General features: G+C 44.8%; 1 protein-coding gene across 1 annotated transcript in view; it reads right to left on the bottom strand.

Annotated features, from left to right (window-relative positions):
- The window catches only part of RBPMS2 (RNA binding protein, mRNA processing factor 2), a 64,311-nt gene that overhangs the window by 6,043 nt on the left and 31,665 nt on the right, over positions 1-26,603 (bottom strand). Inside the window, exons 2-6 of the mRNA XM_082256518.1 lie at positions 9,880-9,957; positions 8,477-8,515; positions 8,335-8,397; positions 1,768-1,918; positions 1,390-1,535 (exon numbers count right to left, since the gene is read on the bottom strand). Of these exons, the coding sequence (XP_082112644.1) occupies positions 1,390-1,535; positions 1,768-1,918; positions 8,335-8,397; positions 8,477-8,515; positions 9,880-9,957 (477 nt within the window). The remainder of the gene's footprint in view (positions 1-1,389; positions 1,536-1,767; positions 1,919-8,334; positions 8,398-8,476; positions 8,516-9,879; positions 9,958-26,603) is intronic.

Raw genomic sequence — 26,603 nt, 5'->3', positions numbered from 1 at the left:
GCACCGATTCTGGAGAGAGGATATTCTCTAAACTTCTCCCCCAATCAATCTCTGCTACACCTCCCTACTCATTACCTGCCCACCTCCTCCTCTTCTGCACTACCACATCCAATGTCAGTGAGCTGCTGGAGCACTACAAGTACCAGCATGCCAGGAAATTGGGGCAGCAGTAGTGTATTTAATCAAGCTGATGCTTAAATGGAAAGTGCTGGTGTGTGTATACTGTGTACATAAATGGAAAGTGCTGGTGTGTGTATACTGTGTACATAAATGGAAAGTGCTGGTGTGTGTATACTGTGTACATAAATGGAAAGTGCTGTGTGTGTATACTGTGTACATAAATGGAAAGTGCTGGTGTATATATATATATATATATTAGTTCAAATCAATATGAACCCAAGGTTGGCCCAAAGTGTGTGTTGTATATACACATACATATATACACACCCACACGTGCTTGAGGTGCACACCCTAATGCCATATGCTGCGCACGCCTATGGTTTGCATATCCCTGCCCCAGATGGTAAAGCGTTCCAGTGAATGCAGTATACAAGGGGGAGTACGAGTGAAGACACCAGCACATCGCACTATGATTAGTAGGCATCTGGCGATAATTTTGCCTATAGTTTAAGGCTTTAAGTGATCCCTGTGCAATATCACACCTAAGGACCATCATTGGGGTTTTCATCCACATGTCACTTTCAGTTTTCGCGATTTTGTTTACAGCACCTGTCACGTTAATGTATTTTTGCACTCGTTTGATGATTTGGTATAGGATATATACAATATGCCTATCATTAGACTTTGCATATTAGCCCATTATACTCATATGAGCAAAAATTGGTTTGATTAAGATACACACTAGTAAACCCACACTCACGGCATAATGAGCTAGTATACATCGCATACTAGCCCATTATGAAATAGTTCCCTTTAGAACAAAGCCCTTCCATTCGGTGCCTGCTCACCACTGAGATGGCCAACATGTTCACCTGTCTTCCTTCAGGGTTTGCATCCTCCAGCCATCTGACTGGCCAGAGCCACGACATCACTTCAGTGCAGGAGCCACCGTTCACTGGCACATACGCTCTGAACGGCCATTCCTTCAAAACCCTGTGCTGTAATGTCACTGGCTGCATGCCAAAAATAAATATTGGCTAGACACTGCACATTTAGGAGATATTCGCAGTACCTATAGGGAAGCCTATGATTCTTACCTATAGGTAGAAAGGCTACAGAAGGAGCTTCGCTTCCTCTTTAGACACTCATCGCAAGCAGTGCCACACCCACTACAATTTCCATAATTAAATCAAAATCCTTTATAAAAACCTATAGCAAAGTAGGGCCACCAAGTGTCTGATTAGGAAATTAACCAAGGAAAATGCTCACCTGTGCATGAAGGGCTGCTGCTGCAGCAGCAGCTGCTGGGTATGTAAAAGCATGTGGAATTGCTGGTGCCAGCTCTGTAGTGTATAGTGGATAGGGAGACCAGGCTTCTGGTGAGGCTGGGATAAGTGCAGCACCTGTTAGGTCATCTGAAAAATAGACAAAAGTACATGTGGTTTACGTGGTTTTCTGACTTTGTACGTCATGTGCAAAATGGTTTAGTTTCATTATAATCCTAAACCTTAAACTGGCGCCATTGTAATTAGACAGAAGACTGAACTGTGGCAGAGTGAGGTTTTACATACACAATACAAAGTGCCTGGTGGGCAGTGAAAGAACTGGCATTCCACCCCCAACCAGCAAAAAGGGCAGACAACTTACAAGGATCTCGTGCAATGAAATGTGCTCCAAGTGCAGGGTGGAGGTTTGTGGGATTAGGTGTAGCCATTAATTTGTTCTTGGCCATTTTTGTGTTGGCCTTTGCAAACTCTAGCCTTAAGGTTTGTGGGTTCTCTGGATCAAATCTGATGCCCTGGGGAAAAAAAAAAAGCCGTAAGTCAAATACCACTCCAAATCTGCAGTTGCTACATAGAATACTTTCCCATAAAGCTAAACGTGCACTTTCCACTTACTCTAATGTGCTAAAGCTATAGTGTGCTAAAGCTATAGCATGCATACAAATTTTATTAAAGTGGTTGGAAAGGCTGGGGTTTTTTTTAACTTTTTTCCATAAAAAGGGTGCTGCTTCCCCCAATACTAATATTAGCTAAGACAGCAGTGGAGCCATTGGCTCCCACTACCGTTAATCAGCCAGTGAGCTAGGGAGACTGCAGAGGGAGGGCCAAGGCACCATTTGTCCTTAGCACAGAGCACGGCTCAGAAGTAGCAAGTGGCTTGCCATTGGGGCACTGATCAATGGGGGAGGGGCCAGGAGCACTAGCAGGGGACCAAAGGACCAGGCTTCTCTGTGCAAACAATGCACATAGCAGGCAAGTATGACTCAAAACCACAATTTTTAAGATGACTTTAAACCCAAAAACAAGCCTATTGCAGCTTACAAATTCCATTAGGGCTGCATTTAATTTTTAGGCTCATTTTCATCTGGTGATCCAGCCAGTGTATAACAGAAAAGCTCTTGCAGTTACAGGGATAAGACCAGGTAACACCAGCAGGGGTGCTTAAAATGATCTGCTTTTAAAAATATATATATATATATATATATATATATATATATATATATAGTTGCCGCAGCCTCCTCCACCCCCCTGAGCCCCCTCTCTCCAGTGATGTCCACGAGTGTATTGGCCGTCCGAGACGATTGGCTTCTGCTGCTGTCAAAGTCCGCCAGCCAATGAGGGGCAGGGCCACAGCTACAAGTCTGAATGGACACAGAGCTGTGACTCAGCTCGGGTGAGCCCATAGCGGCAGCGCAGCTTGCTGTGGGGGCACTCAACAGGAAGGAGGAGCCAGGAGCACAGAAGAGGGACCTGAGAAGAGGAGGATCCAGGCTGCTCTGTACAAAACTGCACAGAGAAGTATAACATGTTATTTTTAGACTCTACAATCACTTTAAAGCTTTTTTTTGGCAACTGATCCAGTTCCCTTAACCACTTACCAACCGGCCGCCGATTTAGGTTGGTCCTTTGATGCCAAATACCGGGGTGCTGCCATAACCCCGGTATTTTTGAAGACGGCAGGCAATCGGCTTTCAGGTAAGGGTGGTCCCAGCAGCGAATTCACCACAGGATCACCCTTATGGTGCCGCGGAAAAGGTGCCCCCTCCCGCCGCGACCTGGCCATTTTTCCCTGCTTACTGGACCCGCCAGCAGCAGGGGAAACTATCTGGTCCCGGATCCTCGAATACCATACTCGAGTGAGGGCCATCTTGCCCTCATTCTACTTCCTGTCTGAGGACCGGAGCGACATCAAACTTCGTTGCCTAGCAAATGATTTAAAGGGCCGATTTTTTCTTTAGTGTAGGAGGTCTTTTTTACCCCCAGATCTCACAATAAACAGGACCTGTCATGCCTATTACAAGGGATGTTTACATTCCTTGTAATGGTAAAAAAAAACAAAAAAACAAAAAAACAAACCCTGTCCCCGTTGGCTCACACGCAGAAGCGAACACATATAGAAGTCCCTCCCACATATGTAAATGGAGTTCAAACCACACGTGAGGCAACGCCGTGATTGTTAAGAGCGAGACAATTTGAGCCCTAGACCTCCTCTAAGCTGGTAACCTGTAGAAAAATTTTAAAGTGTCGCCTATGGGGATTTTTTGGTACCAAAGCTTTGTCGCCATTCCGCGAGCGTCTGCAATTTTGAAGCATGACATGTTGGGTATCCATTTACTCGGCGTAACATTATCTTTCACGTTATGGAAATTGGGCTAACTTTACGGTTTTTCTTAAATTGTGTTTTGGAAGACCGCTGCGCAAATCTAGTGTGAAAAAATATTGCAACGATCTCCATTTTATTCACTAGGGTCTCTGCAAAAATTTTAGCCTAAACACCCAAGTGTCAAAAATAGGTCTGGTTTTAAAGTGGTAAAAGCATTATATACAGTGCTTATGCTGTGTAATTTGGCCCCTGGTATTACCTGAAATACCTGGCTGATCCTGCCAGTTTCTACCCGCCTCCCTGTACACTGACCATGGCGTATAATGGCTGCTGAGCCCTGACACCATGGTCAGCATACGTGTCTCCCGTCAGCAGCAGCTCTGTCCTCCTCCCCCCCTCCACATCAGCTCACTAGCTCCACTCCCCGCTGCTACAAAACTGATCTTTACATCATCCCCCTCTTTAATAAAGCACAGGCGCTAGGATACAGTTTGTAATTTAACAAAGAAAAAAAAAGCCAATTCATATCAGTTTTTAATAGCACTGCTTGGCGTCACATGACTCCTGGCTCTCCTTTACTCCCTAGCTGACGTCAGAGGAAGTTCTTGGCCACGCCCCCTGGAGATGTCACACAGGGAGAGAAGCGAACCGGGAGTCACGCGATTGCCAATAGGAGCTGTGAAAACAGGTAGAAATCGGCTTTTAGCCACTAGTTCAGGGAGAGAGGGGTAAGGGTACAGTACACCCAAGAAGTGGACAAGCAGACTAGCTGCCACTTCAAGAGAAAATGAAAGGTAGACAGCAGTACAGAAAAAGCCTTTAACCACTTGCCGTATATGTGAACAGGTATTCACTGCAGTGCAAGCCAATCAGCAGATCCTGGCCAGTGGTTTATGGCTGGATCAGCTGAGTAAGGCTCCATGTACACGGGACGTTAAAAAAAAAAAAAAAAAAAAAAAAAAAAAAGTGCTGCAAAGCTAGTTCGATGCCGGGAAAAAGCAGCAACGTGCTTTCAGTAGCTTTTTCGATTGGCATTATTGCACGTTTGGCCACGTTGCTTTTAGCAGCGTTTTTTCTGCATCCATTCAAAATCAATGGTTCCCTATGGGAGCCCATTGATTTGAATGGTGCACCGCAAGTCGGATCAGGATGATGCGGTGATAATCTTGAGGGGGAACTCACGCCAAAAATTAGAAAAACTGCGTGGGGGTCCCCCCCAGGTTCCAAACCAGGTCCTTTGGGTCTGGTATGGAATTTTAGGGTGCACCCACGCCGAAAAACGGCATGGGGTCCCCCCAGAATCCATACCAGACCCTTATCAGAGCATGCAGCCCGGTAGGGCAGGAAGGGGGAGGGGACGAGCGAGCAGCCCCACCCCCCCTGGACCATGCCAGGCCACATGCCCTCAACATGAGGGGGGGTGTTGGTGCTTTGGGGCAGGGGAGCTCTGCACCCCCACCCCAAAGCACCTTGCCCCCATGTTGATGAGGACAAGGGCCTCATCCCCACAACCCTGGCCAGTGGTTGTGGGTGTCTGCGGGCATCTTGGCATCTGGAAGCCCCCTTTAACAAGGGTGGCCCCCCCAAATCCCAGACCCCCTACCTGTACCCCTACCCAGTCTCCCCATAAAAGGCAGTGTATGTAAACGACAGGAGAAGTTTTGGAAAGTTTGTTAAAAATCTTCATCCGGTCTTCTCCGCTCTTCTACTGTCCGCTCTTCTTCCAGTCCTCCTCCGACGATGTCTCTGGTGATTATGCCGGTCTCCGGAGCTTGTTATATAGCCATTGTGGGCGTTGCCCGCCAGGTGATATCAGGAGACCCCGCCCCCTCATGGCACAGATGACATTTTGACCCAATTTAAAAAGGTTTTATTTATTGTGATAAGTAAATATATGAACTTTAAATTTGGTCTTTTGTTTCTATAATAAAACCCAATGGTGATCAGCCACCAAAAGAAAGCTTTGAATGAAAAATGTATTTAATGTGGGTACAGCATTGCATGATTGCGCAATTACCAATACAGTATTTGTGCCAAAAAAAAAAAAAAACCTGGTCATGAAGGGGGTAAACCTTCAGGTGTTTAGGTGGTTAAGCTGTACCCAGCATTCTTTATAGCAACAGCCATTTCCTATAGCAATGTGCCTCATGTCTGGATGAGGCCATCTTGCCTGTTTCCCATGGCTTAGTAACTTCTGGTACCTAATCTCCGGTCTCCATCCTTTTACATGCAGACAGGCCCTCAATTGCAGAGCTTTGAGCACATGGCTAGGCCTTAAGCTCCTACCCAACAGTAGTTCCTCACACCAGACCAAGGTCAGGGTAGGAAGAGGCCCCTGTTAACTTGACCTCCTCATATGTTTATACCCTCCCAGCATACACCAGTAGCTAGGAAACTCTTATTGGTTGGCTGAGAGAAGTATACATACTCTTAACCCAGTTTTACTGCAGCTGGTCATGTGACACCTGACAAAAAAAAAAAAAAAAAAAAAAAAAAAAAAAAAAAAGGAACTAAGGCTACACTGAACTTAAGGGAAAACCCAAAGTGAGCAAACTACAAAATGAGCAAACTACAAATTAGCCAGGTTACCTACAACCCAGCAATGCTAAAAATCTACTGGTAGCTCCTATTCAGGACAGGGTGCTAGATTACGGCCTATTGACAGCTACAGCGCGGTCAGCTAATCCTGGGAGGGCGTACGATGTCCTCCCAGAATCGCGCACACGGAAGTGTCTGTGCTCGCTGGGTCCCAGGTGCATCACAGATGGTGGCAAGGGCCAATGACCGCAGCACTTTACCGTGTGATCACTCCGTCCAATGATGGAGCGATCACTTGTCAACAAACCGGTGCATGTCTGGTTAATTTCTCTCCTCTCCTACTGTATAGAACAATCAGTACAGTGTGCGAAGAGAGGAGAGAAACCGCAGCTGCACTCATCCCCTACCCCATTCATGGCACATCATTGCCACTACAGTGCTCATCAGGGTCCTACAGTGCCTCACAAAATTGTAATGGGAAGTTAGGAAATTATAAGTGCTCCCTGCATGTTGGGCCTCTGTATGTGGCCAGGCTGCGTAAAAGTCTCACGTGGTATTACCATACTCCGGAGTAGCAGAATATATTTTGGGGGTGTCATTATGTACATGCTATGTGTTAATGTATTTTACACAAAGTTGTCCATTTAAAAAGATGGTCATTCGACAAGTTTTTGGAAAATGTGGAAAGAAAATGAAGGTTCCAAAAGACGCATTATGCCTCCTAGATTATGTGTTGGGGCGTTTGCTTTCCAAAATGGGGTTATTTTGTGGGCGTTTATTGCCCTGGTGCTCCAGGACCTTCAAAAGTGTGATAGGTTGTCAGGAAATTGTCAATTTTTGCTCCTAGAACACCTGGAGGTGCTACTTGGATGTTGGACCTCTGTATGTGGTCAGGCTGTGGAAAAGTCACATGTGGTATCGCCATACTCAGGAGTAGCAGAATGTATTTTGGGGTTTAGTTGCAAGTATGCCAATAAAGTGAGAGAAACTTGTAATATGACCCATTTTGTGAGAAGAAAAAAATTTGCAAATAAGCGTGGGAAAAAAAATTACAACAACTGCAAAAACTCACCATGCCTCTTCCTTGGAATGTCTATTTTCCAAAAAAGGGGTAATTTGGGGGTATTTGTACTTTACTGGCTTGTTAGGATCACAAGAATTGATAGGCTGTCAGTACATCAGGGGTGGTCAATTTTCAATGATTGGCACCATAGTTTGTAGACTAACCTTCACAAAGACCAAAAAAGGTATACTTGTTTGGGTTATTTTTACTAAAGATGTAGCAGTATAAATTTGCCAAAATTTATGAAGACAAATTACTAAATTAGCAAAATTTTAAAACCGAGAAAAAAAAATGCATTTTTTAAACGTTTTTGGTCTTCTAAGTTAGAGTGCAAAAAAAACCCTAATAATTAAATACAACCAAAAGGAAGCCATTTGTACCCATATGTTTTTTTCCACACAGTGTTGCATGACTAATTGTCATTCAAAATGAGAGCAGTGAAAGCTGAAAATTGGTCTGGTTAGGAAGGGTTCAAGTGCCCAGTGGGTAAGTGGTTACAACCACTTAATATTCTATAAGCATGTACCTTCAGTTTCATTTTGCTGCCATTACATAGGTATGCATAACTTGACAGTTGGTGTTTGAGTTTAAGAACCACCCAGCATTAACAGGTCTTTTACATCTTTGATGCATGCGGTCCCATTTCCTTGTTCTAGTCAACAGTGATTAGATACACCAGTATGCAACAAATTAACCGTAATATCAGGCCTCAAAATGAATAGTTAAATCAGTATAATAACCATCTCCCCTGCTCTGGCTTTCTACCATTTGTAGAACCAGGCTGTTTACAGGATAGGACATGACATGCAAATGCCAGTGCAGTGCATGCTAGGTAGATGAAGGAATCCCCTCTGCCAAGGGGATTGTATTCTGACAGCAGGACTCTACACTCACTACACTGCCAGAATACTTGAATCCGTGGCTGCAACTGCTGATTAACTATAGGTTTTCCCAATTTGCCTTTGACAGAAGTTAAACGTTCACAGTAGTAAAGATTATGTACTTACATTTAAGGCATTCTTTGCAGCTTCAGCCCCAGCTCTATTGTCAAAGGTAACAAAGCCTACAGGCTGCAGAAGAGAAATGCATTAGAAGACTGTTGGTCTGCAAGTGATCACCAAAAATTCTTAGTCTGAATAAGCCATTTACCTGTTTTGAGGTTAACTTGATCAATGATCCTTCATAACCCTAAAAGCAGAAGACAATTTAAGATAAATGGTCTTTAGAGGCAAGTGAAGCCTGTGGTGTTATTGCAGCTTTGGAGAGTGGATGTGCTGGATACTAGGAAAGGGTAATCTGGACAGCTAATTAGGGACAGCAGTGACAAGCTGCAGAGAGGCTTTAATTGCACCCTCTGCCATGGGGTGGTGCTGTGGTCCCAAGTAGCAGAACTTAAGTGGTACCCATATTTCCCAGCAGTGCCTAAGGCTGTGCTCTGTCAGTGTGGAATTTGTGCGTATGCTGTGCAATTTTCGAAGGATGAGATTACAGATAAATTGACATGGGCATACATACTTTAAAATGCCAGATTATACACCCTGTGAGTTAATTTAAAAAAAAGGACAGTGTCAAGTTCAGCAACAGGACAATAAGCAGCAACAATAAAGTACATTTTAAAGTGTAAAATCCAAGTCAATTTTGCCCATCATTTGATCTATGTACAGTGGCAGAGTGGTGGAATCTGAAATGGTACCTTTCACTGTAGTTAGACCCCCAGTTCAGGCAAAGGAGGGAAAAGAAAAATAAACCAGTTACCTCTTTTAGAACTAAGGGATTTTAACCACCCAGCATTTTACTTCCCAACTGTAAGATTATCTCTCCCAGTAACAGAAAAGGAACCAGAAGCTGCAGAATAGATTTTACATTCTTCAAAGTTAGATACACATTAATACTCTCCCATTCTCTTTACATTGTGAAACTTCAGAATAGCCAGACAATCAAATGCATTACCAAATAGTCTACATTTTTTTTTTTAGAAAGAGCAGAACATTTTACAACAAAATAAAATCAGCCCAAGTCTTGCTTCATTAAGCATTTTAATCATGCATTGCCTTTTTCACTTGCCAATACCAGACCAGATAGATGTTTTGCAGTTTAAAATACGTTAAGCTTTCTATGAAGAGATGACATCTGGATTATAAGAAACCAAACAATCGGGGCAACCAAATGCAAAAAAACTTGCAACCAAAGAGTTTTCTAGTTTTAGCTCCGTTAAGAGATCAAACCCAATAGGTTTTTATTGGGGTGTCACCAACGGAGTTTCAGTCCTTAGGTTACTGAACAGAAAAGCATGGAAACCCAAGATTTAATGTGTGGGAAGTGCATGCATCTAAGCATAGTTTTCCCTTTTTGTCCAAGATATAGGGAGGGAACCCAACATAGCAATAACCCTACCCCAAGCACAGACTAGAAAAGTTTTTGGCTGCACAGTTAAGTGTTTATGTACATAAAAAAAGGCGCAGTCATAAATGCTGCAAGTTGGCTTCAAGCAACTAATATAGCAAGCTATGCTCGAAGTGTAGAATCAAAACAAATGAACCAGTTATCCTTACCTTGAATGGTCGAAATAGCAAATAAAGTTCTCTGGGTTTGATGTCTATAGGTAAGCCACTGACGAAGAGGGTACGAACCTGAAAAAGTGGCAAGTGTTAATTCTATTGGATTTCAGTGCAAGTCTTCCACATGCTACAAGTCCTGAAACTTGCTAGAGTTTATGGCCAAGAGTTGGCTTTTATTTGCACTACCAAGGGTTTTCCCCACCAGGTAAACTGATTTTAAAATAAGTTTGGACAACCATTGACCTAAAATTGTACCCTGAGAGCAGGACAAACATTACACCAACATTCTAGAATTCTAGCAGCAAGGCCCCTTTCACACGATTAGACCAATCGGGTCCACCCGTCTGTTTCAGGGGGACCCATCAGGCCACCCAGTGACCTCTATGAGCCAGAGGTCAGCAGACAGGTTTCCGCTGACACACACACACACACACACACACACACTTTTGCCATCCATCCGGCAGGTTGGATGAAACCAGCCAGGCGTTCAGTTTTCATGCGATCTCCACAGAGGAGAGTTTGACACTGACAGGTCTGTCTCTGCACAGTAAGTGGAGACAGACCAGTCGACTGCATGCTAAGCAGGGGGGGGGGGGGGGAAAAATCAATGGAGCGGTCCCCGCTGAGGAAGCCAAAACAGTCCAAAACAGATCCACCTTGTGGGAAAGGGGCCTAAGGCTTTCAAAACACCGTTTCTTCACCATTATCTCATTTTTGTAAAGCTCTCAAACCCCTCGTAGAAAGCGCAAAGCCTCAAAATATATATATAAAAAAAGTTGGACATTGGGGGGTACAGCCAACATGATTCAAAGCCTTGCTGCCATCAAGGTGGTCCTCTCCTGGTAGACAGGGCTGAACAAAAGCATGGCAAGTCTGTAAATAGAGAAGATTGGCTGCAGGAGAACCAAAGGCAATACTGTGTGAATAAGTCAATACCTCAGAGATAATTTACAGTATTTGGGAACCCACAAAAGGATGAGGAGCTATTGAAAGGGTCTAGGACAAGACATTTGTTTATTTAGAGTGGACATTTCTCCCTCCCCCCCGCCTTCACATCAACATGCAGCTCTATCCTTTAACAAGAGAGTCCAAGGTGGACATTTATATGTTTTAAATAGCTGGTACTGGACATAACCAGAGACTCAGATGCCCCCCCTGGGAAGGCTACATTACTAGCGCCTTGTGGGAAGATCTTGATCCTAAACTTTCAAGATCTTGCAGCTTAAGTGCTAAACACTTGGGCTCGGTTCACATATTAGCATCCCAGCGCAAGGACTCGCTGCAATGGCAAATCATGGGATGCCCACGCAATTCCTGTCACTTCCAGTGGCAGCCCAATTTTGCAGTGATTGTTGCCCAACTAATTGCCGTAAAATTGCGCAAACAGTACCTTTAGAATAGTTAAACTTTTGAGATCCGATTTGGAACCATCACCCCAAGAATTAAACTTATGCAACTACAAATCCCTAAGGACGAGGGGGGTTTGACACTACCTAAACCCTGGTTAGATTAGGTTGCAGCCCAGCATCTTACGGGTATGTTTCCTACCCTGCCATTGTGAGCTGCTCACATTATGCTGGGATGTACTGGAGTAGATTCTGTCCTGGAAGCAGGATTGTTTTCTAAACCACACCGACTTTCCAACCTACAACATAAAACTTGGAGCAGAGCAAAGCAATTGCAGCAGGTGGAGGGGTGTACATATAGCCTGATTTGGGGTAACTGATCTTATAGGGAGCTGGTCAAACTAACCCAGGTTATTAACCTCTTTCCGACCGCCACACTACTACGAATTACTGCGGCAGTCAGCCCCATACAGGCAAAATGACGTAGTACCAAGTCGCTAGCCTGAGAGCCTCTAGGGGGGTGAGCGCGCGCCGCTGGAGGCGCGCTCCCGCTCGTTCCCTGACATGTCCGCGCGTGTGACCAGCAGACCCGATGTCCGCCGGTCACTTGTGATCTCCCGGCGGAGAGGGAGAAAGGCAGGCCGCTGATGTAAACAAAGCCGCCTGTCATTCTCCCTGACTAACTGCAGAGATCATACAATCCTATGTAGGATCGTATGTCTGGTTACATCACTAGCCACGCCCCTAGGGACACATTTAACCCCTGCATCTCTAAGTTAACCCCTTCCCTGCCATTTTTACAGTAACAGTGCATATGTATAGCACTGATTACTGTAGTAATGTCACTGGTACTCCCAAAAGTGTCAAAAATGTCAGTCAAGGGTCCGATCTGTCTGCCACAATCCTGCAAAAAAAAAAAAAAAAAGTCAATTTAATTTGTACGACCGTGCAATTGTCCGTTAAAGTCACGCTGTGCCGAATCACAAAATAGGGCCTGGTCAGGAAGGGGGTAAAATCTTCCGGGGCTTAAGTGGTTAAATGGAAGGCGACTCATTTAGCTCACATTTTCCAGAATGGGAACCTGCTCCCTCAGTTCTCAAGAGGCAAGATCATATTCTCTCCCCTCATACATGCAGCTGTATTACAAAGACATACAATTGCAACATCTGTTAGGGACAGGTTGTGGAGACTCCATGGACCTTATTGCCAACTCCAGAATTTAATTTAATTTCCACAGTTTATGCTATATGCCTTATATTAGTGTTCTAGTATAGTTGAGTAATTACTTTGAGGATACCAGCCAAGGCTTGCAATCAGGGGGCCAGTGGGAGATGTGCTGCAGGCAGAGGTAACTAGCTCCACAATTTCTTCAAAGATGGTCCCAGACAGACCTATATATTACAATGTATGAAGAATATCTAGAATATCCGATACCCATGTTCAAGACTGGAGGAAGCCGACTGACAGAAGCCAACTGACGGAACAATACTGACGGAAGCCAACAAACAGTGTGGGTCGCAGTTCTGTTACAATATACACAGATCTCCATACACCCCAGCTAGGCATTTATGGATTGGGTGTACTCACAGACCCTCTGTTGGGAGGTGCACCAAGCTTCAGCACTACTGGATGGCAGTCCTGGGTAGCCTTAATAGGGTTTTCCAGTCTATGGTATGTGTAATGCAGCTGTGGAAAAGGGATTTGATTGTCTACAGTTCATAAAAAAATTTTTTTTTTTTTTTTAAAATGCCCGTGATAGCGCAAACCTGTTCTAGGTCGAACCTCTAACCACAAGGGCGATGTCGGAATTTCCTTCAGTAAGCAGAATAGCATGGATTGCACTGCGGAGGTTTCCCATCCTGTACAGATGTACGGAAGACCAAGTTATGTTGAATGCACAGTGGGACCCAACTCTACTGGGGATTGTAGTGGAAAACACTGGTGAAAGTTGACATTGGCTCAGCGTGTCCATCCAAAATGCAAGTTGAGGTGGTGTATATACCTGGAAAATTACAGTGCTAGTGTACATACCATCTCCAAGCATAAAGGTGCGCCTTAAGGTAGAGCTTCCCCATGGCAGCCTCAGCCTTGTCCCAGGGTATTGGTGAAGGGGGCCCAAACTAGGGGCCCCACAATGAGAAACGTTGACCCTGTAAGTGCCTAACGAAGCCCAGAAGAACTCATGCAGGGCAGGCCTCACATGTGACCAACTACTTGCCACCCAGAAGTAAACATGGAGAACGCGACCAACCATATAGCTGCTACCCCCTGCAGGCATGTCTGCACTGGCGGCCCACCTACATTGCTTCCAGGAAATTATTCACAGCACTTCCATTTTGGAAAAAGGCTGTAACCTGTGGAAAAAGTGAATTCATTTTCACTCAAAGTCTACAAATCTAGCATGACAATGAAAAAAAAAAAAAAAAAAAGTTAGTTTGAAATCTTTGCAAACAAAAAAAAAAAAAAAAAAAAAAAAAAAAAAAAAAAAATTGTACACAATTATTCACATCCTTTGCTTAATTGTTGAAGCATCTTTAGGAGGACCTCTCAAACTCCATCAGGTTAGATGGAGTGTTGGTGCACAGCTATTTTCAGATCTCTCCAGAGAGGTTTAATCAGGATAGTCTGGGTTTTGGTTGGGCCACTCAAGGACATTCACAGAGTTGTCTAATGCCAATCCTTTGTTATCTTACCTGTGTGCTTAGGGTTTTTGTCCTGTTGGAAGATGCACCTGTGCCCCAGTCTGAGGACCAGAGTCCTGGGGAGCAGGTTATTAAGGATGTTTCTGTACATTGCTGCATATCTTCCCCTCAATCCTGACTAGTCCCCCAGTTCCTGCCTCTGAACAACATCCCCACAGCATGATGCTGCCATCACCATGCTTCACTGTAGGGATGGTATTTGGAGGAATCCTGGCAGACATGAGACTTGCCATTCAAGCCAAAGACCCTTCCAGAGATCTGTGCCTTGATATAATCCTGTGAGGTCTACAGGCAATACCTTGGGACTTCGTGGCTTGGTTTGTGCCGACATGCACTGTAAACTGGGATCTTATCTAGACAGGTATGCGTCTTTCCAAATGATGTCAAGTCAACTGAATTCACCACATGTTTAATCAAGTTGCACAAACTTCTCGGAAGATCAGGATGCACCTGAGCTCAATATTGAGTGTCATGCCAAAGGCAGAGTGAATACTTTGTACACATGTTTTTGGTTTGCTAAATTTGCAAAGATTTCAAACAAATTTGATGTGGTCATTATGAAATATTGTTTCTAGAAATGAGGAACTGGATTTTTGCCTTAGAGTAAAAGCCTGATGTTAAAATTGGACACCGCTTCATCTTTGACCGATGGGTTATGCTGTTCTCCCTTAGGAGTAGGACACTAGGCAGAAGAGGGTTAAACAAGCTTGACTACACCTACAAGGCAGTTCCAGGGGGTATACTCCCACTTCAGGATCAGTTTTGTAACAAGCAGTGTCAGAATACATAACCCAACTCCAGAGGGGTGGGGGCTGTATGTCAATGATCAGAGAAAAAGGATTTTATGGTAAGAAAAAAAAATCCAGTTCTTTCGTTCATTGATAGACGCTGCTTTTGACCTATGGGAGGTCCCAAAGCAGTGTCAGCATGGAGGGGGTAAAATGTTTTTCCCCAAAAGGGCTAAACCAGGAGCTCAACCAGCAACTGGAGCTCACCTACCAAGAAAATTAAACCCAAAAAAAAAAAAACCACCAAACAGCATCTGCAGGTGTGAAAACCTCCACCTTTTAAAACTTTGCAAAGCTGCCACCTGGTTATCTGTATACTCGCAAACCTAGACCACTGATGCCTGATGACAGAAGGCCCAGGAGGCACCAAGTGCTCTCGTAGAATGTGCCTTAACAGGGAAAGGGGGGAACCTGACCCTTGATGGAATAAGCCTGCACCACCGTCTGCCTGATCCATCTGGAAATGGTCGCAGCAGATGTGGCCTGCTCCTTACGAGAACCATCTTTAAAGGACAAATAAGGAATCGTATTTGCGAATCGACTTAGTCGCCGCCAGGTACACCCTAATTGCATAAACCACATCCAGGTAATGCAAAGGCAATTTCTTTTGGCTTAGGACACAAGGCAACACAATGTCCTAAAGGGAACCCAGAAATGACCTTGGGGGAGGAACGATTGACAGTGACGTAGCACCACTTTGTCCCTGTGAACCAACAGATAGGTGACCGACAAAACAATGCAGCCAGCTCAAAGACCATGCGCGCAGAAGTAAAAGCTACCAAGAAAGCCACTGACACATTAGGCAGAGGAATGCCACGAATATTTTTAAAAAGTGGTTTTTGAAGGACCGACAGTACCAGATTAGGATCCCACTAGGGCACCAGGAAGCAACCCCCTGCACGAACACGTGGACCAAGGAAATTTTGGCCAACAACCTTTGGAAGAGAAATTGCCAAGGCAGAAATCTGGCCCTTGATGGTGCCCAGGGCAAAGCGTTGATCTACACCTATGTAGAAACTCCAGGAAACAAGATACCATAGAGGGGGGGGGGGAATTTCTAAACCGCACGGTTCAGGGCCTTGAGGTCCCAAGATTGGACAGACCTTAACCTCCTTCCTGGGAACCGTAAAAGGGTTTTAAATAAAACAGAGCATCCTCAACTAGCAGCAACATGACTATTTAACCTAGAAACCTGAGAATCCGCCAACGGTGGAACTGTCCGTTTCTTTAAGAGGGACTTCTCAAAATTGATACCTCCTAGCGACATGCTTAGGAATACCAACCATGCATTTCGGGGACCCCACTGACTAGCAACAATCTTGTCAAAATAGGCAGGAAATGGGAACTCCTTAGTCACCTTGGATGGTCTGCAGGTGCCAAATTGCACTGGCATGGCCGACGCAGCATTAGCTGTGTCCTCCATTTTTAAAGTTTCCCGCACTGATACAATAAGTGCCTCCACAAGCTCCTTTTCTTGTGCAGATGTAGTGGAAATGGAATCATCCTCACTGTCCGAACACTCGAAGTGCGTGGACGCAGACACCGTGGGGTGACTCGTGTCTGCAGCGGCCAAATCAGCCTCAGACTGAGGAAGCATGTGAAGGTGAGGGCCTTTACTAGGTCTCTTTTGGAGAGCCATGTCCACAGGCCTGCCGTCATGGCTGCTAGGGCATACTGAGACAGTGTCCCACAGGTTCAGAGATTGGGTCAGGTGGTGATACGTGTTCTAGGGGCTCCATTTAAAAACCCCCACTGCTGCACCGTGGCACTACAGGTCCCAGCAGCGCTGCAATAGCAGAAAGGGTTGTGACTAGTTCCTGTGGCGGTATATCTCTCCAACTTATAGGGGGATAGAAGCACCAACAGCCTGCTGCATGCCGATCAAAAAAGCAAGCGAAAATGGCCGAGCTGTCACTAGAGACCACCCGCTGAGCACTGCTCCGTTCTGGCCACAAGAAAATGGCAGCCGCTATACAGTATAGGAACTCCAAAAACATGGCTGCCCGATCCCCTGTATACAGCCACCAGAAAATGGAGGTGCCATGCGATTCCTGGGACCCCTGAAGTACTGTCAGCAGCAAGAGGGTTTATACAGGGCCCACCCCCAGGACAATACCACACAAGGCAAGTGGAGCTGCTGACAGCACGTTCTCCCAGCCACAGACAAAGTCAATAGTAAAAAACAGTACATTTCTCACTCATCCCAGAAAGGGAGCAGGGTGGGGGATGCTAGTGCAGGTGTAACCCTGCTAGTTGGGGGGGGATGTTGCATCTGGAAAGGAAGGACCTACCGACCTGGGGAGGGGCCCACATCTATCCCACATTTTTCCAAGGGAGAGGGGGACACTACTCACACCTTGGAAGCAGGCAGGCACCACTATGGACAGACCGACTCCCTGCGTTTCACTCGCAGGCCAGCCCCCATCCAGTGGGGCTATGTTGCGGCACTGTGGTCTGCACGCGCTTGCTGGCCAGACCGCAAGGATCTATAACAGCCTTTCAACCAGGGTGCCCAGGCACCCTGGTGTGCCTTGAGGTTTCTTCAGGGGTGCCTCAGGAAAATGCCTAAAAATTGTATACAAGGTGGCGTGTGGATGAAGCCTGCTTTGAGTTACACAAAGCCACAGGTTTTCATTGTGCACCATTAGGACCTAGCTGCCAACCTCCCAACAAGCAATGGTTTCATCAGTTGAGGACGTCAGTCTGTATAGTTTCCTTGTTGGTACTATCCCCTGCCTCTCCATTAATTAGCTGAGTGATGGAGAAAAACTGAGGAAGAGAAACATTGGAATACTAGTCAGTACCAGTTTGCACCTCCAACATTGGGTCTCCTACATGTCTGGACGTTGCTTCATTATGCAAAACAAATAGAATAGAGTTTACATTTTAGGATGGGATGCCTCGAGACTATCCATAATTTTGGAGGGTGCCTTGACAAAAAAAAAAAAAAAAAAACCTGCATTTAACAAAATTAAGGTGGTTTTAAACGAGCTAGCTTTGTCTTTATGTAGGCGTTTGACAGCTGTGTTTACCATACTGGCACCTTACGGTTAGGTGTCCAAGGAGACCGTGGCAAGCCTCAAAATGTACTGATCAGTTACATTAGATCCCTGTCAACCAGGCAGGACTATTCCATAAATTCTATGGAGGCTTTGCTAAACCTGAAACGGCTGCATTTATATGTTGCAGACCCATTATACAAGCTCCTTATAGAGCACTCTTCTAGCCAGTCACATCAATTTCTTGTCTTCCTGGGAGTACAAAAATCTAATCTTCCTACCACGTGAATGACAGTTTGGAAGAATTCCAACAACCCACCAGAGGGTGTAAGGGAGGAAACCTAAGGGAAAAGCACAAGTGTGCAGATCATGTGAGGAGAGAATCACTAAAGCCTTGAAATAATTGCAAATTATCTTGTATCCTGTAAACTAAGGGAATGTGGATATTTGTATAAAAAAAAAAAAAAAAAACTTCCCATGCTCCTACTGCACATGAAAATTGCTTAAAATGCTAATAGTTCTACTGGGGATTTTTAATACAAAAAAAAAAAAATGCTACACAGTTGCAATATTGTCTACCAAATTTTAGACTTCTTGCACAGACGATACACTGCATGAAGACCTGCAATGATGCAGAATAAAAAGGAGCACAGTAATTTACCATGTACACAAAAGTATATTTTTATCCCGAAACCCTGAATGCTACAAAAGGAATAAAAATACAGTCACAGACTAGGCAATTACAGGATATTTAAGATTCAATCATCCAAAGACACCTAGATGTTAATGGAGCCTTAAGCCTCAAGATGAATTAGGTTTATTGTTGATCTACAGACTGTTCATGATTAGGCACTATTAGAAAAGTTCAAGGGATATTTACAAATGAGTGTTCCCAACCGCTCAGTCAAGGCAGGCACCCTTTAAAAAATTATGGACAGTCTCAAGGTACCCCATTCTAAAAAACTAGTCCAATAGTATTACATACTTCGGTAACAGCGACATGTAGGACACCCAACATTAGAGGCAAATTATTCTTGCAAAGCAAATACACTTTTGCACACTGGTACTGGCTAATATTCCAGTGTTTCTCCATCACTCCCAGTGTTGACAGAGGGGCCGGGGGTTAAAATAAAGATGCTGTGCAGATGATCAATACCCCTCAACAGTGACATCAAACTACCAGCCACCAGAATCCTAACCAGTGAACAGGTGCACAATAAAACCTGTGGCTTTGTGCAACTAAAAGGTAAGACTTCATCCACCTGCTGGCTTGTATATATTTTTGGGCTAATAAGACATTTTACTAAGGCACCCCTGAAGAGAAAAAAAAAAAAAACACTTTAGGGCACCCCTGGTTGAAAGGCTGCATTATATGATGCGACAAGAAAAAAAAAAAAAAAAAAAAAAATCATGATTATCTAGAAACAGCACTATGACTAGGTGCAGATATTTTCCTTTTGTACATACTTTGCTACATTGTTGAATTTAAAACCAGCAAAAACCCAATCAAAGGACTAAAGACAAAAAAAAGCCATCCTAGGTTTGTTTTAACATATTGCTTCTTTCCAGCTGTACTCCCATAACTGATCCTGTCACAGGCTTTTACTTCCACACATGTTAGCAGCTCACTTATTAAACCACCAGGGATATTTTCTGTCTGAGTTAGGACAAAACAGTACACATCAGGACCAATCTCTCTAACCTCTAAAATATTTACCAGTTCTGTCTAAACAGTGCAAAAGCAGCAATGCTAGACACCACAAGGGCTGCATCTGGCCTTCAAAGTAGGCTGTTTAGTTGGTTACGCATGGTTGCATGGAGAGGACATCTGTCCTGCACTTTGGCAGCAGTAGGAGTCCAGACTCTACATCTTTATACTAGCAGATCCTTTTAGCATACAATTCTCAGTGTTACATTTCCTAGTTTTTTTTTTTAGTCTTTTAATTATTATTTACATATATAAATCAAAGTGTAAGAAAGTGCACTGTGACCCTCTATTCTCAAGAGGTCAGGTCATCTGGTAAGTGAGCACAATTATTGTGTGATCACAGAGGGAAGGGTTATTTCCACCAATGCTGCATCCAAGGAAAATAAGGAGTACCTCATTTATGGATACTTTATTTGGCACCAATATATATTTTATGCCAAGATACCACAGGTTGCTACCTTCTTTGGTAGAAAAATTAGCCTATTTTTAAACACACTAAAGGAGAAGTCCAGCCCAACACATGGTTACATCTATAGACATCCATGATCTAACACTAACCTATCTAACCCTGTAAAGAAGAAATCAGTACACACTAAGCCGGTTTGGTCCCCAGTAGCGGAAGCTCTACAGAGGACACGGCCAACAACCGCTGTGAAATTGGAAGGGACGTCACCCATAGCGTTAATATAGGGTTTTCCATTGTTGGCTGCCTCTACTACAAAGCCGCGGCTGACAGCTCTGCGTAGGATTGGATTGGCTTCAGAAAAAGGTATGTTCACCGATATATTCTTCACAGGGTTAGATACACCCAGCTTTTTTCTTCAATGATCTAACACTAACCTGAGGTCAGTATCAAAAACAATTAAGATAAGCAGCACACCTACATTGAAGCAAGCATTAAACCGTGTTAGATCATGGATGTCTAAAGATCTGCTTTAATATGTCCAGCCCAACACTAGTATTGCTACATCTATAGACCCCTTACATATACTCAGGGAAGGGACTAGCTGCAGATAAACCAGCCCCTCTACACAAGTTGTATCTAAAAAAATTGTAGAGTAAAGACCACAGATAAAGTACAGAAACAAAGCTAGTCTGAGGTCAGAAGAGGGGGCAAGAAAAGCTGAAGTCACTTTGCAGAGCTCTGAGAGTTAATTGGAGGCAAAATCATGGTAGTATTACGCGATTTCATTCACGAAGTTTCGGCAGCATGCGCAGCCAGAGCCACGTTCCCGCTGTGTTTAGACACCGCAGGAGGAGCGGCGGTGATCGCGCCTTCCTCCCGCGATAAGTCAGCTAAACTGACGAAAGACCCACCTGCTTATGTAAACAAAGTAGGAGTCTGTCAGACAGGCAGGGAGAGCTCAAAACTTCATCGATCTGTGCATGTCACAGAACCATTCCCCCACACAGTAAGCATATTTAGGTACACATTAACCCCTTCCCTGCCAGCGTCCTAATATTTAGCACTGATTACTGTGTGGTCACTGAATTAGGACATTTTTCTAGATAGTCCCCCAGCAACATCACATAACACCTGGAGATTAAGCGTTTCATCATTAAGACTATTGGGGGGGGGGGGGGACATCTGGGGAGACCAAAGAAGATTGAGCCTTAACAGCATGTTTTAGTTGGAAGTACGAAAACAGCATGCTCTGGGGTACACCAAACCTAGCATTCAGCAGAACAAAAAAAAAACCCAGCAGTCGACTACGTTGAAAAATATGGCGGAGGTGTATGACACTGCATGCACGACACAGGGCCCTGCACTGTAGACTAGCCAGTTATGGAGTAATCAAACTTATCTGATCAGGCTATATTCTATAAGACCCGTCAACTGCTTCACTTTTGACCAAACCTTACACATTTATACGTGGGAAACAATTCATTAAATTTTGGAAAAAGTGCGCTTCCAGTCCCTCAGGGAGGCCATCAGCCCTCACCGCATGGAGAATCACCTTCAGTGTCGAGTCTCCCTCCCCCCCAAACATGAAAGGCCCCTAGCATATGCTGCCAAATTCCCAGGGTTTTGTCATATTGACATCTTTAAAGTTACTCAGCTTTTTCATATCTGGCATGAGTATCTTCATACATGCCAATTGGAAGGAAGGGGTACAGCAATATCTCCCTTTTGCAATTTCAGCCAAAGACCTTTATGCAGCTGAAGTTTCTATACCACGTGTAACATCCCCAGAGGCCGTTTAGTGCCATGTTGATGCAACCAGCCCTAGAGATTTATATTGCCACATTCATACATACATTTGTGCTGGACCTGCTCTTCTACACATGAGTTCTGGAAGGCTGTAATGGGTATATTGCAGTGTGAGCTGAATCACTGTAGACCCTCTGATTCTGGGAATTTAACACTATAGATACAGCTCAAAAAAAGTCTTCCTGTTATGCTGCCTTCTGTGCTAGAAAGACCATCCTTTTCAAATAGAAGCTGTCTGACCTAAAGCTGTGGAGATAAGCCATGTTTACTAGTGTAAACTCCTATGGGGGATAACTGTCCTAAAAAGTTTAAGATATGGGTAGCAGAGAGTTGAGGCAAGGGGCCCAATGACAGCATACTAGTACTACAAGATTCATTGCCTTTTGCTTAAATGGGGGGGGGGGGGGTTTGACAGTCCCATACTTGCTTGAAACTACTTTTGCTAAAGGATTTCTTGCTCTGTTAACGGCTTTTGTTTTTGCCTAATAAATTGTCCCCTTTTTGATATTAGCATTTTCCCCAGATACTTACATTGCATGGGCATTATAATGCAATATACAACAGGTTTTACAACTTCTGTATATGAGCTCCAATATTGGAGTTTTAAACAGTTCATTGTTGCCTGCTCATTTTTGTATCTTGAAACTAAAGCCATTTATGTACAAAGTTATATTTGGTTTGTATGTTCCCACTTTGTAGTGTTACACCCAAACCACAGTATTTCAAGACAGAAAACTACATTGAGGGTAGCAACACCTGCTTAGCAGAGTTGGGAAAGCGATGCTCCTTTAGTCAGACTGGAGCTCTGGCAGGGAAGCCTGCTACATTTACATCGAGTAAGAGCTGATGCTGACTGAAGTCAATTGGAATGTTATGATGCAAAGTACTTATAAGGTTCTAAACAATACAGACACTGGCAATGTGCTGCATAGCCCTCAACCAGCAAAACATTAACTTGTTTAAGCCATGTAGGGAAATTAACCAAAAAAAAAAATCTTGATATGAAAAACACTTACTGTATACACAGGATTTTTGTACTCCCCATAATATACTTTGTGTTCACCAAGGCACACAGGATCAGAGTGCAGAACAACTTATACAGCTGCACTGCTGTCAAAATACGCAAACAGTGCCTGCATCTAATTGGATGGTGGAAGCAGCTTGTCAGAATTTCCAGCCAGCAGCGCCTACAAGGAAACCAACCCTTCAATGTGTCAAACTGAACGATTGAGCCAGCAGGAATCCAATTCAAGCAGTGTATGGCTAACTTAAAGACCAACAATAAAACAGTGACATGGGGGGGGGGGGGGGGGGGGTCGTGTGGCCAGTTCAGAATGAAGCATTTTGCATGGGCTATGCACTAGCTGACTGAAATGCATGAATAGGTCTTCTAAAGCAGTGGTCCTCAACTCCAGTCCTCAGGGCCCACTAACAGGCTGGATTTTAAATATTACCTTGGGGAGATGCAGACTAGAGTACTACAATCACTGAGCAGCAAATTATATCACCTGGGATGTATTTCAGTTATCTTGCAAACCTGGCCTGTTAGTGGGCCCTGTAGGCCAGGGTTGAGGACCACTGCTCTAAAGTACAGGGGGGGGGGGGGGGATTACAATAACCACCTCAATCACCAGGCTCCCCTACACCCTCTGAAATACCACCTGTGCCAGGGATATATAAAAAATCTCCAGGAAAGCTCTCCATTCTTGACACAGCTCCTCTCCCATGCCCTATTTACAGTGGTCACCCACCATTCCATACTGACCAGAAAGGGGCTAGGTTTTCCGCTCAAACTCAATGTCCAGCTAAGAGGTCAGTCTGAACACAGACAAATTCAGTTCAAGACTCCAATCACCCCTTCCTACAGTAGTAGGTCAATAAACTAGAGGAGTTAGAGTTGGGGAGTGTCACAGAAGGATGTCAAGACAGTTGTAGCTGCCAAAATATCAAGCATTTCAGAGGAAACTGCCTCAGTGGCAGTTGGCTCTGTCAGCTGTCACAATACATTTCCAACTACCTCTGCCTTCAGCTAGATGGGTCCATTGGTTGGGACTCCATACTAGATCACACTGAACCCAGAAACCCCATCTTGAAAATATACCCTGCAGAGGATGTGCCAGGCTTGGTGCGAAGGCCACCTCAACTATGGAGGAAGACAGGTTGCCCTCTTACCTGACCTGCTGTACAAAATGAATGCTTAGCTATACACTCGGCAGAGCAAGATGTGGTTCCCAAATAGCTAGTCAATACCACTCACTCAATTCTCACCTACCACAAAAAGCCTCGTTCTAGATGACCAGTGTGCAGAGCCTCCACTGAAGCCACTGGAGAACAAATCATGAACTGCAGAAGCTCCCAATAAAGGTATGACATGCCTTAATACTGCCACCCTGATGTACTCCCATCTTCCTTCCTGGTTCCTTATTCCACCAGCAATAGCTACCTATAGGAGGAAGAGCTGCCTGCTGCATTAAACAGGTTGTTTAACAGGCTGCTCAGAATGTGCACCATTCAATGCTTTGCATTTTCTGAATGAAAAGCATTCTGACTGGACAAGCTTGAGGTGGGCCAGTGAAAGCATTCTCTGAATGGCACTTATGTAAAGCAGGCCAGGCACTTGGCATGGGACCTAGATGCAGTGGAGCTCACTGAAGTAACAGTTTCTAATGCAGCTGCCAGATAAGGTGTATATTATCATTGGACACTTGGGGGGGGGGGGGAACCCCCACAATCTCCTGGACCTGACTGGGCTAACCATTCACAGCTATAAAAACCCTGGACAACTAGAAGGTTAAAAACTGGACAGTATTCCAAATGAAAACTAAAGATCTATATTAGGGTAGAGCTACATACCTAAACACGATTCTTTTGTCGAGCCCCTAGAGCAGGGCTTGACAAATCCCAGGTGGCAGGTCACTATGGCGACTAGAAATCCCATCCTGGCACCTGGGATTGGTCAGTTAATGACAGGGCAGGCTGCCACTCATGTGATCAGCGGCAGTAGCAGGGATGACGATGCCCTGAGGATGGAGCAGGAAGAGACAGCTCAGCAGCTGCTGACATCGGGAAGAGGGAATGGCCAGCAAAGTCAGTCAGTAAAGTTAGGGCTTCCCTGGGTGCCGGTCATCCATGCTGATGCTGCCCTCCCTCAAGGTATTGATGACAGAGGCAAAGGGAGTCCGTGGCCTGGCTCAGGGATGTTGGGGGCTCCGGAGTCTGCTTTCCTGGCATCAGAATGTCCTACTTCAGTGGCAGTGTAGTGGAAATCAGCCACAGAAGGCAGCAGAGGGAACGAAAGAGCAGGCATTCAGATATTGGGAGCCAGGGGGCTAAGGGAGGGGGGAGAGCTCATTGCTGCATCACCATCTCTACAAAAGATGTTCTGCAAGAGGGGGTGGGGGGGGGGGGAACTACTTGAGCTCCAATGTCAGAGGGAGGATTAGGTGGTTAGGAAAGGTTCCATCTGTGTTAATATGGCTACTACTTGGAAAAAGGGGGGGGGTGGGGGCTAAGCTCCCAGTTAAGATCTGATGGGGAGGAAAGGTGCCACTGATTCATACCATCGGGGAGGGCATGAGGAGATGACTGGCAGGCTTTTCTGTCTCCTGTTCTGTGCCAGGGGGGCGCGCAGATCCACCTGTGCCTTCCCCTAGCCATGTTAGCACACTTGAGAGCTCCTTTCCTGCTTCACTAGAGTTAGAGGAGCAGGATCACTTCTGGTGAATTGGAGGAACAGGCAGCAGCGTACACACTCCGGTACACGCTATGACTGGAGTCAGCCCACTAACCAACATGGCCGCCTCCAAGGCAGCAACTAGCAGGTGGACTAACGAATGGCCACTCATGCATGTACTGGCTGCCGGTGTGAAAAAAAAAAAAAAAAACCAAGAGGTCGAAACCTCCAATTATTCCTGCTGTAGAGTCAGACGGAAGTGAAGTGGGGGCAGGCGAGCCACCAAGGGAACCGAGAAGATAATCTGGGCTGCTCTGTGCAAAACCAGACACTTTACAATTACTAATTTCAGGGCATGGTTGGTGAGCCACCAGTCCACCAGAGTGACAACCTTGTCCCTGGGCTTCAGGTACACTGGTTCCGTGACCATGTCCAGGCCATTCCTGTGCACCCCTGGTAACTGTTATACTGTTATAATGGCATTTCCCATAGGTCTTAAATGCTTTACAGGAAATCGGCTGACATTTGGTCTTTGAAGAATGCAAACAGATCATTTGACTGGAGAAATCCAATCCTTGTAAAAAAATCTGTTTCAGTAACAAGTTTACTGGAAGAGATGATAGTATTGGGACCCATAAGGGAGCTCAAGGCTAGTAACAAGGGGGATAGGCACAGGTTGCCTCATTACATGCCACATCAATGGGAACAAAATGCATACAAAAACATTTTAGGTCAGCAGATGTGCCAGAGGAGCCCAAATAAAGCCAAAAAAGGAACAGGAAGACTTTTCCTGTGATCAGAGTCAGTTAATGAAATCCTGCATGGTGGAAGAACATTCATGGAGGAACCAGGGAGACGTGAGCAGCAGTAACCAACTGGATCCACTGGGAGAAGTTCTGCAAGCCATCTCAGAGCAGACCGATCACGAGTTTGAGAACCACTCCCTTTGTGCCTAGTCATATGCTGGTACCAAGACAGTAATACAAAGAAGCACCCAGGATATTAAACCAACTGCAGACACAGGAGGTTATTGCTGGAGTGACAATCACTGAGTCGTATGACACCAGTGACAGAAAGCTGCAGGAATTAATGGTGGTTTACATTTTTTTTGGGAATGTTGTATAGCCGAAGTAAAGTTGTTCAGAGGTGATCAAATACCAAAAGAAAGCTCCATTTGTAGGGGAAAAAAAAAAGAAATCAAATTGGGTACAGCCTCACGCGACTTCGCAATTGTCAGTTAAATTAACGCAGTGCTGCATTGCAAAAGAAATGGCCTGGTCATTAAAGGGG

This window comes from Pelophylax lessonae (genome assembly GCF_965119305.1).
Source record: "Pelophylax lessonae genome assembly, chromosome: 4".
NCBI classification, from domain to species: Eukaryota; Metazoa; Chordata; class Amphibia; order Anura; family Ranidae; genus Pelophylax; species Pelophylax lessonae.
Note: the sequence above shows the minus strand (reverse complement) of the source record. Positions and strands in the feature narration are given on the sequence as shown.